This window comes from Athene cunicularia (assembly GCF_003259725.1).
Source record: "Athene cunicularia isolate RWA chromosome 7 unlocalized genomic scaffold, athCun1 chr7_part1, whole genome shotgun sequence".
Taxonomy (NCBI): Eukaryota; Metazoa; Chordata; class Aves; order Strigiformes; family Strigidae; genus Athene; species Athene cunicularia.
The window spans coordinates 16,181,877-16,196,866 of NW_020799107.1; the positions used below are offsets into that span (position 1 = coordinate 16,181,877).

The following is a 14,990-nucleotide window of genomic DNA, read 5'->3' on the forward strand; positions in this document are numbered from 1 at the left end:
GAGATACTAATTTTTTTGAAACATCTGTCCTTTGCGGTCAGTTCTGGAGCTGAGAGTGCCTCTCAGCACTGCTGATGCCTGCTCTGCCCAGTGAGGCATGAAGACAGAGCCTAGAAGAAATTATCTGAAACTGAAGAAAATGCTACTTCCTTTCTCTACCGTGTTCAAAGACATCATCACATCTGTACCTATTTTATATCCAGCAAAATCCTCTCCTGCTTGTACAAGCAAAAAAGAAAAGGTAGTTTGCTTTGCTGCAAACACTATGTTCATGCCAATGCTTCAGGGGGTGACACAGTTAATCTTGAGATTTGCCAGTAAACACAATGGGAATAAGCGCCAAGTCTTTCACTTCGGCATGGACGGGTTACATGCACACGGTGGCCTAGGTTGCCAAGGAGACAGGCTGTCACCTTTTGTATTAGTTGTAATTTCATCATGATTTCAGGTCCAGCCATACTGTGGTAGGATGGAAAGCACCTAAACACCACACAGAGAAACAGATAACGTGATGGTAGTTGCCAACACTAATCATGCTGAGGATCACACTGGGGCAGGGTGAGGTGGAGGGGGGGGTGGGGGAATTCACTGGACTGGCAAAGATGGCACATGAGCAAATCAGTGACACCAACTGGAGGGAATTTAGAGAAGCCAACGAGTGATACATCACTTCTACAGAAACACAAAACTTCACAGAGTTACATGAGATGATTCACAGCCTGAGAAGACAACTTTAAATTAAAGGATATAATTATTCTTGTCCTGAAATCAATGCAAAGGTCTCTTTGAACTTCAGCAAGCCCTTAAGTAGATCACAGGTGGATTTAAAAGAAGGAAAACAGGTAACACACAGAACCAGCTGCTATTTGTACAGTGGTCATACTGACTTGTGGGCAGAGAGGAAGCTATACATATGTTTAGCTGAAGCAAAATACATCAAATCCTTTTAAGTTTACCTAGAATTATTGGAAGTGAAATAATTTACTTTCATTTTGCCTCAGTATATACAGTGCACATATAAAGTATAGCTTCAAGCATACACAATACCAATAATAGCAGTACAGATGTGCTACTTGGAGACAACTACTACACAATTAGAGCTGGTGACCCACCTGCAGAAAGGAGTCTGGAGTTAAAAAGGTTGATGCCCCTGAAGAAAGGCGGTGCTGTACTTAGCTGACGTAATTAAGCAGCTTATGAGGTGTGCGAGCACAATGCTGAAAAGCACTGCGTATGTAAAATGAATGTGGCACAAAATTGTTACCCTTGCTGCAAGGAGAATAAAATTGCTGGCTATGCAAGTCAAATGAAAGAAACCAGCTGAACTTCTGTGCTCCACCTGACACTATATAATGCAACTTGATTTATCTACATAGGAAACATTAAATTCTAATTCCTATACACTGATAAAGAAAAAAGTCTTTCATGATAGCATTTAGCAGCACTGGGGACACTAAGTGATACCTATCTATCTTTATCCCTCCCTCACCTTTCTTTCCCTCTCTCCCTCCCCTCAAGCACATTCACATAATTTTATAGAAGAGCAAATTTGTGATTGAAATTGGTTCCATATTCCCCCACATCCCTTCACAAGATTATGGCCATGTTATCAAGGTTACTGGCAAGGTTCCCCGAGGTTCTCTCCATCTGCCACGTCCTTTTCAACCCCCTCCTGCCATGCCAGCCCATGAGGAGGAAGTCAGCTCTACTGGGGGCAAAGGAGGAGGTGACAGATTCTGCCAGCCCCTGCTCTGTAGGGGGAGCTCACTGGTGCTGTCCTGCTTCGAGCTCTGCCTCTCTTATGTGCCATCTCTTTTAAAGATACCTCTGTATTCCAATTCAGTTTTCTGAATTCCACTGCTTTCTTTCTGTACTTTAAGCAACTTCAGCGTAATTCCTTACTACTGTAGCTTGAGAACCACAGAAAATCAAGAAAGTGGGGAGAAAAAATAAGCAGTGCAGAAACTGTCATTTTTTAAAATTTCTTTATTCAATTCCTAAAGATCTATGTTCCCCAAAAGATAACTTTGTTTAAATCATACCAGTTGATTCTCAGAAGGTGGCATCTCAGAATCACAGGCATTTTAGTCATATGCAGTCATTTAAAGACCTCTTTTCCACATTCTGCCACTGACCTGCTCTAAGCCCTTTCACTTCTATGTAAGTCATTTCACTTCTATGACACTCAGTTCTTCCAGTCGTGTCATATCTATTTAGAGCAATGGTTCCCACTCTTCCCTGCCGTCTCTTCCCACACTTACACTGTAGCAGTTTCTCTCTGTCATGGCCATGCCTATTCACCACATGTGCCTCAGGACCACACTCAAACCCAGTGCTACATGTCAAGAGTACAGCTAATACCACCTAAAAATAATTTCTAACACACCGTAGTGTCCCGCTACTTTAACCTCCTGAAAGCAGGGACATCATTTCAAAATGTATGCCAAGTTGGCAATTCCTTTACACCCTAGGCTTAATATACTATCATAAATATAGTACCGTTAAACAACAAGTGGTTGTTCAAATCACAATGTAACAAAAATCTACGTTATGAATGATTTAATGCTACCATTCTTTATCTTTACCATTTATTTATTGCATTTATTATTTTAATCCACTAAATGTGTGGAATTTTCAAGTATTTTACTATTAATTAATCATGATGACAGATAAACACAAATTCTGGAAAAGCAGCAGCAGTTTTCTCTGTTTGCATCTATGAAGTTTCTTCATAAGGACAATCAGTTATTTTTTGAAACTTATGTTTTCAGTCATCTCATTTACTGCAATTCATGAAGTATAAAATACCTCATAGCTTCAGTAAGAGCTAATTCAGTAACCTGTTTTATCATTAGCTGTAAGAGAACAGCTATTACATTTTCATGGAAGATGTTATAAGGAAATATTTTCAAAATTTTCCTTATTAGAGAAGGTACATAGTTCCTTATGCTTCTTTATCACAAAATATGCATACAGTTTAACTGTGCAACTGTTTTTAAATAGCTTTCAGAGAGAAAAATAAGTTATATACATTCTTGAAATCTACATCCTATTTATACTAAGCAGTGTATTCCTATAGTTCATTATAAATTAGCATTTACAAAATTTAATGCTTAGTTGGCATTTGAAAGTGTAGCAAAAATGTGCATATCAAAAGAGCTAATTGTAGCTAATAAGGAATTGAAGTGAAGAGACCTAGAGCTGTTAACAGGATGCTGACCTTGAGTCCTCTGATATAAGCAAAGAGCTGGCAAATAAGATAGGTTGAAGTGTGATAAAATGAGAATACGTTCAGTAGTTTCAGGGGAATGTATCACTGTACTTGTTTAGAGTTTATAAAAACATAATCCCAGGTTAGTGATGGGGTTATCTTTTCTACGCTGCTTTTCCAACTCCATATTTAACCACACATGAAATGTATTTACTATTAAAAGGATTTTTTGGTAACATTTTCATGTCTATAAAAATGGAGAGGTAAATAAGACAAATCAGCCCTAATCTACCAAAAGGAAGATTTTTCTTTTCGACCAAATTGTAAGGCCTGAATACAGCCCTTACTGTAATAAATATTGACTTCAGTGGAAAAGGTGATGAGAGTCTTTGCAAAATTTGAATTTTCCCTTTATGTATTTTTCCACTACATTAATAAAAATTACTTTTTGGGGTGGTTTTTTTATCAGTTTGGTTGATTTAAAGAAATACAAAGGAACATTGGAAGACAATTTAAACTAGTCACTTATTTTTCTAACACTTCAGAAATTTGTTCCAATGCTCAGAAGTATTGACTTTTATCCCAGGAAATATGCCTTGATTTAGCAGGGGGAAGGAAGAGTCTGTTGTCTCTGGGGCGGTCTTACCAATCATTACTTCATCTTGGCAGGATGGTTACAAATATTCAAAATACAGAGTTGACATAGCTTTAATCATGTGACATGTGAGTTCTTTCTGAAATCAATAGCAAACCAGAGCCAAGATTTTACCTCTGGTTAACTCACTGTTACAGAACTCATTACTTTTACAAATGTCTTAGCCTTTCCTATTGTCACATTTCAACACATAATTATTCAAAGGATCAACTGTTTCAATTATGTTTGTTTTAAAACATAAGTATGCATGCACCATTGTCATTTTTTTTAGCAGTTATCAGTAAAATATAAAAGCATACTTTCTGTGGTTTTAAATTACCTTCAGTATCTCTCCAGTTCTTTCTGACTTCAAGTACCTTTTTCTATTTCTGTTCTTAAATCTAGATTTGGGCCAAAGAAAACATGTAGATTCTAGCTGAGCTTGTTTCAAGAGTCAAGTTTCCAGCTAAATCATGATAACATAATTATATTTGGCAAAAATGAAAACTGCAATTCTATTTGGACTAGATTTTGTTCAGTTCTGCACTGGAGGTTGAAAATAAGACATGTAAAGGTTTGGAACTAGAAATGTAAAGGCAGTTGAGATCAAAAGTTGCAAATCTGATTCCAACTGCTTTTTATTTCATCATAATAGAAGCACATTTTAGGTAACGTAAGTGTTTGGCAACAGGCAGCTTTTTTTTTTTTTTTTTTTTTTTTTTTTTTTTTTTTTTGCATGCCTGTATTAAGCGTTTCAGTTTCTGCATGTCTATGTTTGTAACTGTGAGACAATCCTAATTAGGTTAAACAGCAGTGATTGATTTTCAGTGAGTCTACTTTAAAGCTGCTCTCAAACTGACTCATCCTTGCCAAGTTCCTCTGTTGCTTGCACACAGCCTAGTTTTTCCCTGTATTTGCATTTTTCAGCAAAATTTTTGTTAATCACATGCTCTACTCACAACAAATGCTCAAGGACAAATCAAAAAGATTGTCCTGTTGCTGCTAAACAAGCCTCACAGTCATCAAGGGAAAAAAAAAAAGCCCTCTAAGATATTAAAGTCGCTCAAAACAGTTAAGCTGCTGCTTTTCGTACTGCAGTAGGAACACTGAGCTGAACAGAACACCTCACACCACCCTCAGTCACTGCTATTTTCCTAGGAACTTTTGCTATTGCAAGTACCATTGCCATATAATCCCTTTGATACATTTGAAAACTTCACCTTAAAATACAATGGTTTTCCTCATTATAAAGGCTGTTCTTGATCCTGGCTGATCTACTGATTCTAGTTTCCAGCGTATTTGTCTCCTGCTTATCACCAGTTATTCCTAACTGTCAGCTTGAATAATTCTGCATCATTCTTCTCCAGGTTTTATTTTCCTGGGGTTTATCCTGGAAAATGTTCCCTGTCAGCTTCATTTCACAAGGTCCATTTCTCTGAAACACTCCCATAGCCTCTCCCTCCAAGGCATGCTTTTTCAGCAACCCTCCCCAACTCCCCCTTCAGATTAAATCCCTTTCTCACCCTTAGATATGACAAGGTCCCATGATTGCCTTATGCTGAGGCTCCTATGTTTCACACACAGATAATAAAAGTCTAATTTTAAAAAAATAAAATATTCATAGTCTTCATGCTTTCTATTTCTCTGATTAGGAACATTTCCTTCCTGTCCAGTTATTTTACGGTGTTTTGGGGGTTGACATAGATTCTATCCCATGTCAAAACCTTTAGGCAGCAAAATTTTGCAACTGTTAAGTGCTTTTCTAGTTTTTACTGATCTCACGACAGTCTCACAAAGAAAATACAGTTCCTAATAAGACGTTACCCAAGCAGAGTTTTTCATCTTATTGCAGTCCTAATCTTTCATCTTTCACATAAAAAGCTGGCTGCACATTTTAAAAATACCGGAAAGATCTCCCCAGAAGTAAGGTAAACTGCACCCCACACATCAGTTGAAATAATGTCATTCATATGAACACAAAGAAAGCAACTGTAGCAACTTGAGCACGAGTGTTACACAACTTGTCATTTAAAAGCCATTTCAACAACAGCGTAAGGGGGTATCTGAGCATCTTAGAGCTGGTTTGTAGACTGGTACATCTATGAAGCCTGATCAGCATGGCTCACACAGGCATGCAAATGTGATATGAATTACTATGCTTGTGGTACTGGGTTGGTTATTCTGACAAATCTTTTCAAAACAGCAAGCATTCAAAGCTATTTCTTTGCTGGTTTAATGTGCTGGCACATAACACGCCGTGGTTACATGTGTGTTGTATTTTCAGGTCAAAATCTTTCAGATCAAAATCTCTGCTTATTTATTTGGCTTTTTGCCTCAAGAATTAATATTTTCAAGCAGGATGTGAAAATAAATTCAGTGTGATTACTACCTTTGATGGCAATTATTCAAGCAAAATAGTACCTTAAAAATAACTTCTAATAATCTGAATTCAATAAAATATTTCAAAATATGTCAATTATTGTCTAGAGGAGTATTTTATAAGGGTTTCAGAATGTCTCCAACCAAGGTGATTCCATAAATAATGCTTGCACAGTGGTTTCTAAGGGTATCTTGTGTCTCCTTTGTGACGTAAACTGGTTGTTATGGAGATGGTAAAATATCAACCATTCTTTGTGAGACTGTGCAAGATCAATTTTGGATCCGTTAACAGCAGCTTCTTTTCTCTGCTCAGCTATTATCAGTCTTCCTTAGCAATAGAAATAGATGTATAAAAAGTATAAAATGTTTTAACACAAATGTTTCCATGATACTTTTAACTGTTTGACATACAGAAATAGACCTGTGTACATTGGTAACAAATGCAAATTCCACCACAAATTCCCCAAAATTCAAGTAAATCTAATAGCCTTCAACAGAAATGAGGCTACTACTGTCAAGAAGGTTTAACAACTTACAAATAAACAGACCACTCCCTTTAAATTCCCTATTTTTTTATTTCATAATCTATACCTTACAGAAGTAGTTTTTGTTTCTTAAAGCAAGGAGGGCAAAGATTAACTTCTTTCACACCAAATTTAGGGAAAGTACATAAAGGACTTTTGTTCAACAGTGTGTTAAAACCTTCTAGAGTTTCATGAAACAGAAGGAAAAGGACTATATTTGGGGAGTAGTATGTAAAAATATGGTCTAAGATACTTGACTAACCTGCCTGTAGGTTATTTTTCTACATTTTTAATCTATGCTAGTTCTTGTGTCGAAGGATTCAGGTGCCCAATCAATGATTAAAGAACACATAGCTGAGTCAGGGTTTTGCAGAGTCCTATAGCCAGACAGGAATGTGGGATTTCTTCCTTCTCCTCCCAATATGTATTTAGAGGCACAGACAAGCACATCAAAACAGACAGTATGTGATTAGAAAGTCATAAAGTTTTCAAGGAGACCCTCAATTATTTGCAGATTATCTGTACTTTTATGGAAACATTACAGAGAAGAAAATAATAAAGATTATTAGAAATCCATTTTGTATATTCTAATAGTACACTTATTTTACTGTACAGGGGCCTAGGCATAAAGTAGAAACACAGCTATAGAGGAGAGAAGTAAAGACAATCTTTTCTCTTACTATGTGGAGCAACAAAGCTCCTACTATGTTTGGCAACAACATGTGTGTTGCAATAAATGGAGACAACCCAGATAGGAATGTCTGCCTACCTCAGGTGCCATCCAAAAGGGTGTTCCCACGGAGGTGTTTCTACGCAGCCTTGTGCTGGTGAGCTGGGCTGAAACACCTGCAATAAAACAGATCAGAAAAACTTGGCTTCAAATTCATTCTGTCATTTCAGTCAGTTTATTTCAAGTATCTGGAAAACAAATCTCAGGCCTCTGCATGCACAGAATGCATGGCCAAAATAAGTGCAGCATTTGTACTAAGTTATTTGTTTGATTAATTTCAGCTTGGTGCTTTTGTTTAGAATTGCTGAGAGATTTTTTTTGTGAATGACTCTCAGTTTGAAGCACTTTCATTCAAACTTAAAAATTCAATTGGCATGTAAATATCACAGACTTCTTTTTGCTATTTTCATGAGTATAAACAGGAACTATTCAAATTACAACTTGACTTTAAAACTTCTGTTTCAGAAATTTAGTTCCTGAACACTGCTGGCAAGAAAGTTGTTCACTAGAGTATTTGCAGAGGCTCCTGTTCAACAAAACATTTATGCACTTGCTTTAATCATTCCCTACGGAGAAAAGCACAGAAGCTCAAGCTCACACTGCAGCTTGTATTTAGGGAGTTAAGCACATGCTTAAAACAAAGCTTGTGCTTCAGTGCTTTGCTGACTGGGGCTGGACTACTGAAGCACCGCTGAAAAAATTAAGAAAGAACTAGAGTAAAATCAAACATTAACAAATCAGAATGAACTTGCACAGCAAATCTTCTTTGCTCTGGTCAACATATAATTGAATTGTAGAATTCAGGAGCACTCCAGTAAGTTGACACAAAACCAATATTGATTTAAAAACATATTTCACCGTAACACTGTTTAGAAACAAAAACCACAGTGGTCTGTTCCTATGGCATTACCCAGAGACAAAAATGTGCAGAAACACATAAATGCACATTGCCTGATGCCAATAAGTAAGAAATTTCGACTCATAATTCAAAAGTTAAATAATTTGATTGCTGGCTCAAAAATTCAATTCTGTATTTATTTTTCATCTTTCAGTGTGATTGCAAGTCTTTGGTGATTTCCTGAGTACTGTTGTGAAACAGTTAATGGCTAGGACCTACAGCAAACCTCTGTGCATTTAACTGATCTCTCTTCAGGTAGCTTAATTTGTAGCTGTTATCTACCACCACTCCAAAACTATGCAGAATATCAAATTGCTGAGAGATGGAGACAGTGTGAGAGAGTGAACAAGCACGAGAATAAATTAATAAACTGCAGACATTTTGGGTCGACTTATACCGTGATCAACATTTATTCAAATATATCATGCTGTCGAGAGCAGTTGAGGGAAGAAATGTGTGTTACATTGGAAAAGCAAGTTGTAAAGTCATGCAATAAAGAAAAAAAAAAAAAAAAGCCTCATTAAGGATATCTGTGTAATCCTCTCTGTGACCTAATATCCATATATACAGCCCTGAATATGAAGTAACTGTTTTTTCTTCAGGATTGTGTCTCATTCTGTGGACAGAATGGATAGCATTCACCAAATAGGTAGTCATTTAATATCTTTTTTATCCCCATCGACTTGAGTTCATTACTTATTTAGTATTGCCAGTCCTATTCCAAATATAAAATTATTCTTTTCCTTTTGACGTGTTTCCTTCCCTCCTCATCAAACAATAAATCTCCTTAACATTCCTGCAAAATAGGAAAGGATTATTAGTTCCAGGGATTAACCTAAAAATATCCAAAGAATCCACTGGTTTTGGGTACTTAATCTGAGATCTTTCAGTTTTCAAGCACTCCACATGCCTCAAGTAGAGCTGTAATAGATCTCAGCTGCAGTTCAAGAATACATAGTCTTCTGCAAAGGAGGACAAGATGTTTCAAACTGCCTATCAGGAAAAAGAGGAACAGAGTGGCCACTTCTAAAAAGTTTGATGCAAGTGAACTGCCAGCGTCACAGAGAAATACCAGCAGAAGCAAGAATAGTACCTAATTTGATGCTATTCAACTGTCTGAACTGCAAGTCCCTTCTCTTCCTGAACTTGCATTTTTCACTATATATCTTCCACTTTCTTCAACAAGTGAGACAAACAGTTCTGCAAACAGTATCACCTGTGACACAGTCCTAATTTGTTCCCAGAGTCCCTCCTGTGACTACAGCAGTGGGCTAGAGGGGAAAAATAGCAGCTTAATGAAAGCTTGCTGCCTGATGCTTCTTTAGTCGGGAAGCCCACAGATATGGGGGCATTTCTTGGCATTTCCTTACCATCGAGTGTTAGGAAACACTAGAGATTTAACTCATGGCTTTTTCTGGAGGTAGTCATATTTGTTGTAATTTTCTAGTGTTACTGTTATAACTTTACAAGTACAAAAAAAAAAATCCCTAAAACCTAAATGTGGAATCAGAGAGACCCCATGGGACACCAGAAAGGTTGGGATTCTCAGTTTCCCTGAATGTGCCACTTGGGAGTTGCAGCATACTGATCTGCCTTTGGAAGCCAGAGCTCAAAGCTAAGCTTCTACTGCAGCTAAGGCCTTTGATACATCTGATAAAAACATTTTGCTTTGAGAAGAAAAGCCAACTTTTCCCAGAAAGGAGTAGTTACAAAGACCATACTGCCAAAATTCCCCCAAATAAGAAGGGATCTTCCTCCTTAGTACTAGGTCAGGGACTCCAAGTTTTGCTTCAGGCCATATGTTTCTCCCAGCACTATTTTAGTCGTTGCCTTTACCCATTCAACATAATGAACTGCTGTCCCTAGAAGATACTAAAGTCTTCTGTTTCCTGACTTATTTAGCATCCTCAACAGATTTTTATGTTAAATTTATAACACTATGACATCAATATTAAATTTTCTTTCCACTGCATAAATTTAATATTTTGGGATTTTCTAAAAATTATTTGTAGAATTTTTTTGGCATGCCATTTTACACTACTCTCATTTTGTGAATTTTTTTTTTACCTTCATGCACTGCTAAACAAACATCTGTTATTCACACAACACTATTCTCAATGATTACCTTATGTATTTTATAGTTTCATTAATAAATCATATTACTAATAATTTCTGTTACCTTTAATAAAATTGTCCATTCCATTGCATACATATATGAGGGACCAGAGCATTTCTTTGTTTTTCTAAGTGCATGTTTAATAGGAAAAACGCTGAACTGAGTTAAATTCTATTGCCAAGACCTTTTCTATCTACCTCTCTCTCTCCTGTTTCTTATGACGTATCCAGACTGGCGATGCTCAAATCTAACAGCAATAATCACAAATTAAATGGATGTTGGGTTTTGGACCCAAGGGACCATTTTACCTTCTGCTCAGAGGGAAAAAATATGCTTAAGGCTAGCAAAAGCCATTTCAGATAGAAGAATGTTTCCTTTTCATATGCAAAAGACAGAATATCTAAATTTAAATTAGGAGGACAACTGCCCTGAAACTGACATTCCTTGTGAAATGCAAAAGAGCTTTGCAAATAAAATGGCAACTTCAGAACTGTTTTTAATTATTAAATTATTATGTTTAAGCTTTTAAGTTAAAAGTATATTACTGGTTTTACTTAGAAGTTTTATTCTTGCTGGATCAGGTTCGTTCTCCATTTTTTCTTAAAACAATTCTGCTTTTCCTTCTGAAAAAGTCTCTCACTATACCATTCTGCCTTCCCAGGGGAAAGTAAACAGATGCCTTTGACTAAACTGCATGTATCAGGAAAACAAATGGGAAGTGGTCATTACCAAAGTCAACGAGCTTGACTCCACCTTCTGTTGTCAGGAGAATGTTGTTCCCTTTCACATCACGATGAATGATCCGGTTATTGTGTAAATGCTGAAGGCCCTATATACCAGCAGTAACAAAAATAAGTTTACTCCCTTATTCAAAAACAATTACCCTACTATTAGGGAATGTAATGAAGACAATCTGCACATACTCTATAGAAACATCTGTCCACCGGATTACATGCTTGATACAACCCCTGCTGTTATAATAGCCCACATAATATTGTCAACATTACCATACATTATAAATGGAAAATGTATGTATGAGATGGGTAAATTGCACCCTCTGCTGTCGTTACAAGCCCAATGAACATCCTTACCAAGAGAGCACCACATAAAATGTATGAGATTATAGCTTCATCCAACCGTTGGCCACACTTCAGCAGGCCTTTGACAAGGTCTGTGACAGAACCTCCATTGCACAGCTGTGAAGGGGGGAGTTGCAAGGGGGGAAAAAAGCAAGACAAGTCCTCAGTTACTGAATATACTTGTTTAGGCTCTAAATGCCTACTGTGCAAAACCACACTACAACACATGGCTGGAAACAACTAGATTTTTACCTTGCAATTATTTATGTTGTCATACCACCTTAAGACATATTTTATTAGCAATGCTAATAATAAATCACAGCAGTCTGAGTGGGGAGAGGGAAGTGAAAAACAAAGATTATAAAGTATCATTTGTAAAATGTAACTAAAAATAAAAATATGATGAACAGGACTGTATTTTGTTGTTAAAAGAGGATTTATAAGTCCAGTTTACATTATTTGAGTATTTGCACAATAATGCGTGCATTGCCTTTTTGAAAAACTGCTTTTGTGCAAGGAAAAGGCTAGACAGAAAAGACTGATGCTCTTGATAACTGGGAGGCAACAAATTACAGTCATTTTAAACTTTCACTCCATCAATGCTCCTGCTGGCAGGCAATATAAAGTAGACAGAAGTCATATCTCTATACTCAGATTTGATGGCATGTGCTGCCAACAACTGAGATGAAACATTCTGATCCAGAAAAGCAGCTTCTTGCAAGCATTTCCCACTAATGTGCTGCCATACATCAAAAGAGCAAGAGAAAAAGTAAAATTAGAATCTTTGTAAATACGTTTTCATCCACACCATTAGTTTACTGTCCATGCCCTTCTAAACAGCTATTTGCCTCCTTCCTTTCTCCTCATTCTCTGTCCTTTTCTTAAATATACAAAATTGTTCAACAAAAACAAACAAAAAAAAATAATGGGAGAACTGATTGCCTTTCTTTCATTGAATTTTCTCCTCTAGACCTGTTTTTGTAGCAAGCACCTTTATCATCCTTTGTGCCATACAGAAATCTCATGCACTTCAACATAAGTTCATTTTACATTATCAGTATTAACTTGAAAATAAATCAGGAGAATGGCATGAAAACATGTTTTACAAACTCTCAAGTTTTGCATCTCTCAAATAGCTTCTGAGTTGTGGATCAGTTCAATAACTAATTTCTATGATATGTTGATATTTTCCTTCATTTATTACTAAATTCCCCTTGCATCAAAAAATTTCACTAGACTAAAAGTTTTGTGGAAAGGACGAGATCACATGATAAAACGTCCTTTATGTAAATAAGATCCTGAAGCAAAATTTCATCACTGAAAACATTGATGAGTTCTGCAGGAATTTTACTTTTCTTTTTAATTAATTAATAGGGATTTTTATTTTTTTTAATCAATAAGGTGGGAGCATTCAGCTCAATATCAATCATCAAATGTATTTACAGGAGAACTTCAACATCTCAGGAAAGAAACTGCATGTGTTTCTTTCCATGTTTAACCATTTGCTGACAAGACATTACATCAAAGATTTTTATTTATTGCTTTAATTGTGCTAAATGTTCTGTTGAGACAGGCTGTACTAAACTTATCTCTACCCTGGAAATAAAATATAGAAAAGTATACCCTCACTTCAAAAAACACCCAAGCTGGTTGTGACTGAAAAATTATACAGACTGACAGATGTTTGGTAGCATATGTTAAAGGAATGACTGACTCTGAAAATAAATATATCCCACAAACACTACTGCTGATGTCAGTGACACTGTTCTTGACAGTCAGCAAAGATCTAGGGCAAAATGAACTTGTAAACTTCATTGCCACTTTATAGCTAATGGTAATACCTTAAAAAGTGGACACTTAGATGGAAAAGTAGGGAAGCTTGCTTTACAGTTCTCTGTGCTATACCTATCCAAGAATTGCATCATCATAAAAATATATATGGTGTCCACTTTTTGTTACCTTTCCTCATCCTAGACATATATCAAAGTGAGGTGCTGCTTGTAGTGAGTAAACACAGCAAAATTGTGCCTAAAGGAAAAAAAAAAAAATCCACCTTTTTGTTACAAATTTTGGAAGTCACACATCCAACGAACATATTTCAAAGACTCAGTGATCAAAGTCTGCATACTTTGTATATTCCCTTTTACTGAAAAAGTGTCATTAATTTATAATATAAAAAGTAATTGCTATACATACATAAATTTGCATGTAAATTCCAAGGCAAGAAAAAGTTTGCCTTGTCTAGTAAATTTATCAATATAGGGAAAATACATATTTTAAAATGTCATATTTCTTTAAAACTTTGAACAATGTGCACCAAAAAACACCTGAAATGAACATACTTAATTGATAAGGTCTGTAGAAACACCTAACTCTCTCAAATTCTACATTCAATTTTCTTACATAGAATATGTCACAATTTTGCTTTACAAAATTTTGCTATATGGAATACCACATATGATGCATCTTTCAGATATGCATGTATGAAAAAAAGGAAACACATGGGAAACCAAGCCCAAACTCAACACAAAGACAGCAGGCAGGTTTTCTACTGTAATAGAAAACAACACCAAAAGATAAATAACAAAGCCACTTTTTTGACAGTTACTGAAATTTAAGATGAAGCACAGCCAAAGGGTTTTATTCAAGCTCCATAATTCTGCAGTACACAGAAGTTAGATGTATTGCTGGGATTCCACAACTTAAGGTGAAAATAAAGATTCCCTATCCTAATTTCATTCACCATTCAAGAACAGGGAGTGGAATTTCTAAAATTATTCCTAATTTAAAAGTGGATGCTTTCACCATCTAGAGAGAAATATTTGAATGGTCTGTTACTGCCCATCAGTCTGTTCAAATCTCTGTATCACTTAAGCCTAGAAAACATCTAGAAGAAATTCTCATCTTGCAACAATCTTTGGCAGTCTTTTAACTGGCAACAAGACCACCAAAATACATTTTTCATTGCAAGTATACTGATTGCCACTGAACAAGAAGAGTTAATAGAAGGCATTTCTATTGCTAGGTTTTCAACAACCAGCCTCTAGTTTTAAATTACCATAAAATAGATTTTCCCAATACATTGTCTCTGTTCACTTTTGCAATAGGCAGCATGATTGTTAACTGTCCTCCATGTTACTACTTCATCATCTTGTCCATTCCCCTTAAGTGCTTGAGCTCTCCAAAAGTTTAGAGAAATGTTTTTTCTAATGTATCCTCCAACATGAAAGAAAAAAAAAAAAAAAAATCAAGCTGTTTTTAGGCAAACCATTCTTACCAAAAAGATCTGTTTGCTTTGGAGGCAGTTTGGATGTGATTTTCAACAGTAGGCTACCACACATCATCTATCACCAGTCCTTTAATTAACAGTGATTAATTAGAGAATCACAAAAGACTGTGACTCTTCTAGCAATAACCCC

The 14,990-nt window shown here is 36.1% G+C and overlaps 1 protein-coding gene across 13 annotated transcripts in view; it reads right to left on the reverse strand.

The window, feature by feature from the left end:
• Nucleotides 1-14,990, reverse strand: part of MYO3B (myosin IIIB) — a 211,238-nt gene that overhangs the window by 164,016 nt on the left and 32,232 nt on the right. For all 13 annotated transcript variants that reach the window (XM_026852307.1, XM_026852319.1, XM_026852312.1 and 10 more), the window contains 3 exons: nt 11,584-11,688; nt 11,222-11,321; nt 7,518-7,594 (listed from right to left, as the gene is read on the reverse strand). In XM_026852307.1, coding sequence (XP_026708108.1) covers nt 7,518-7,594; nt 11,222-11,321; nt 11,584-11,688 — 282 coding nt within the window. The remainder of the gene's footprint in view (nt 1-7,517; nt 7,595-11,221; nt 11,322-11,583; nt 11,689-14,990) is intronic.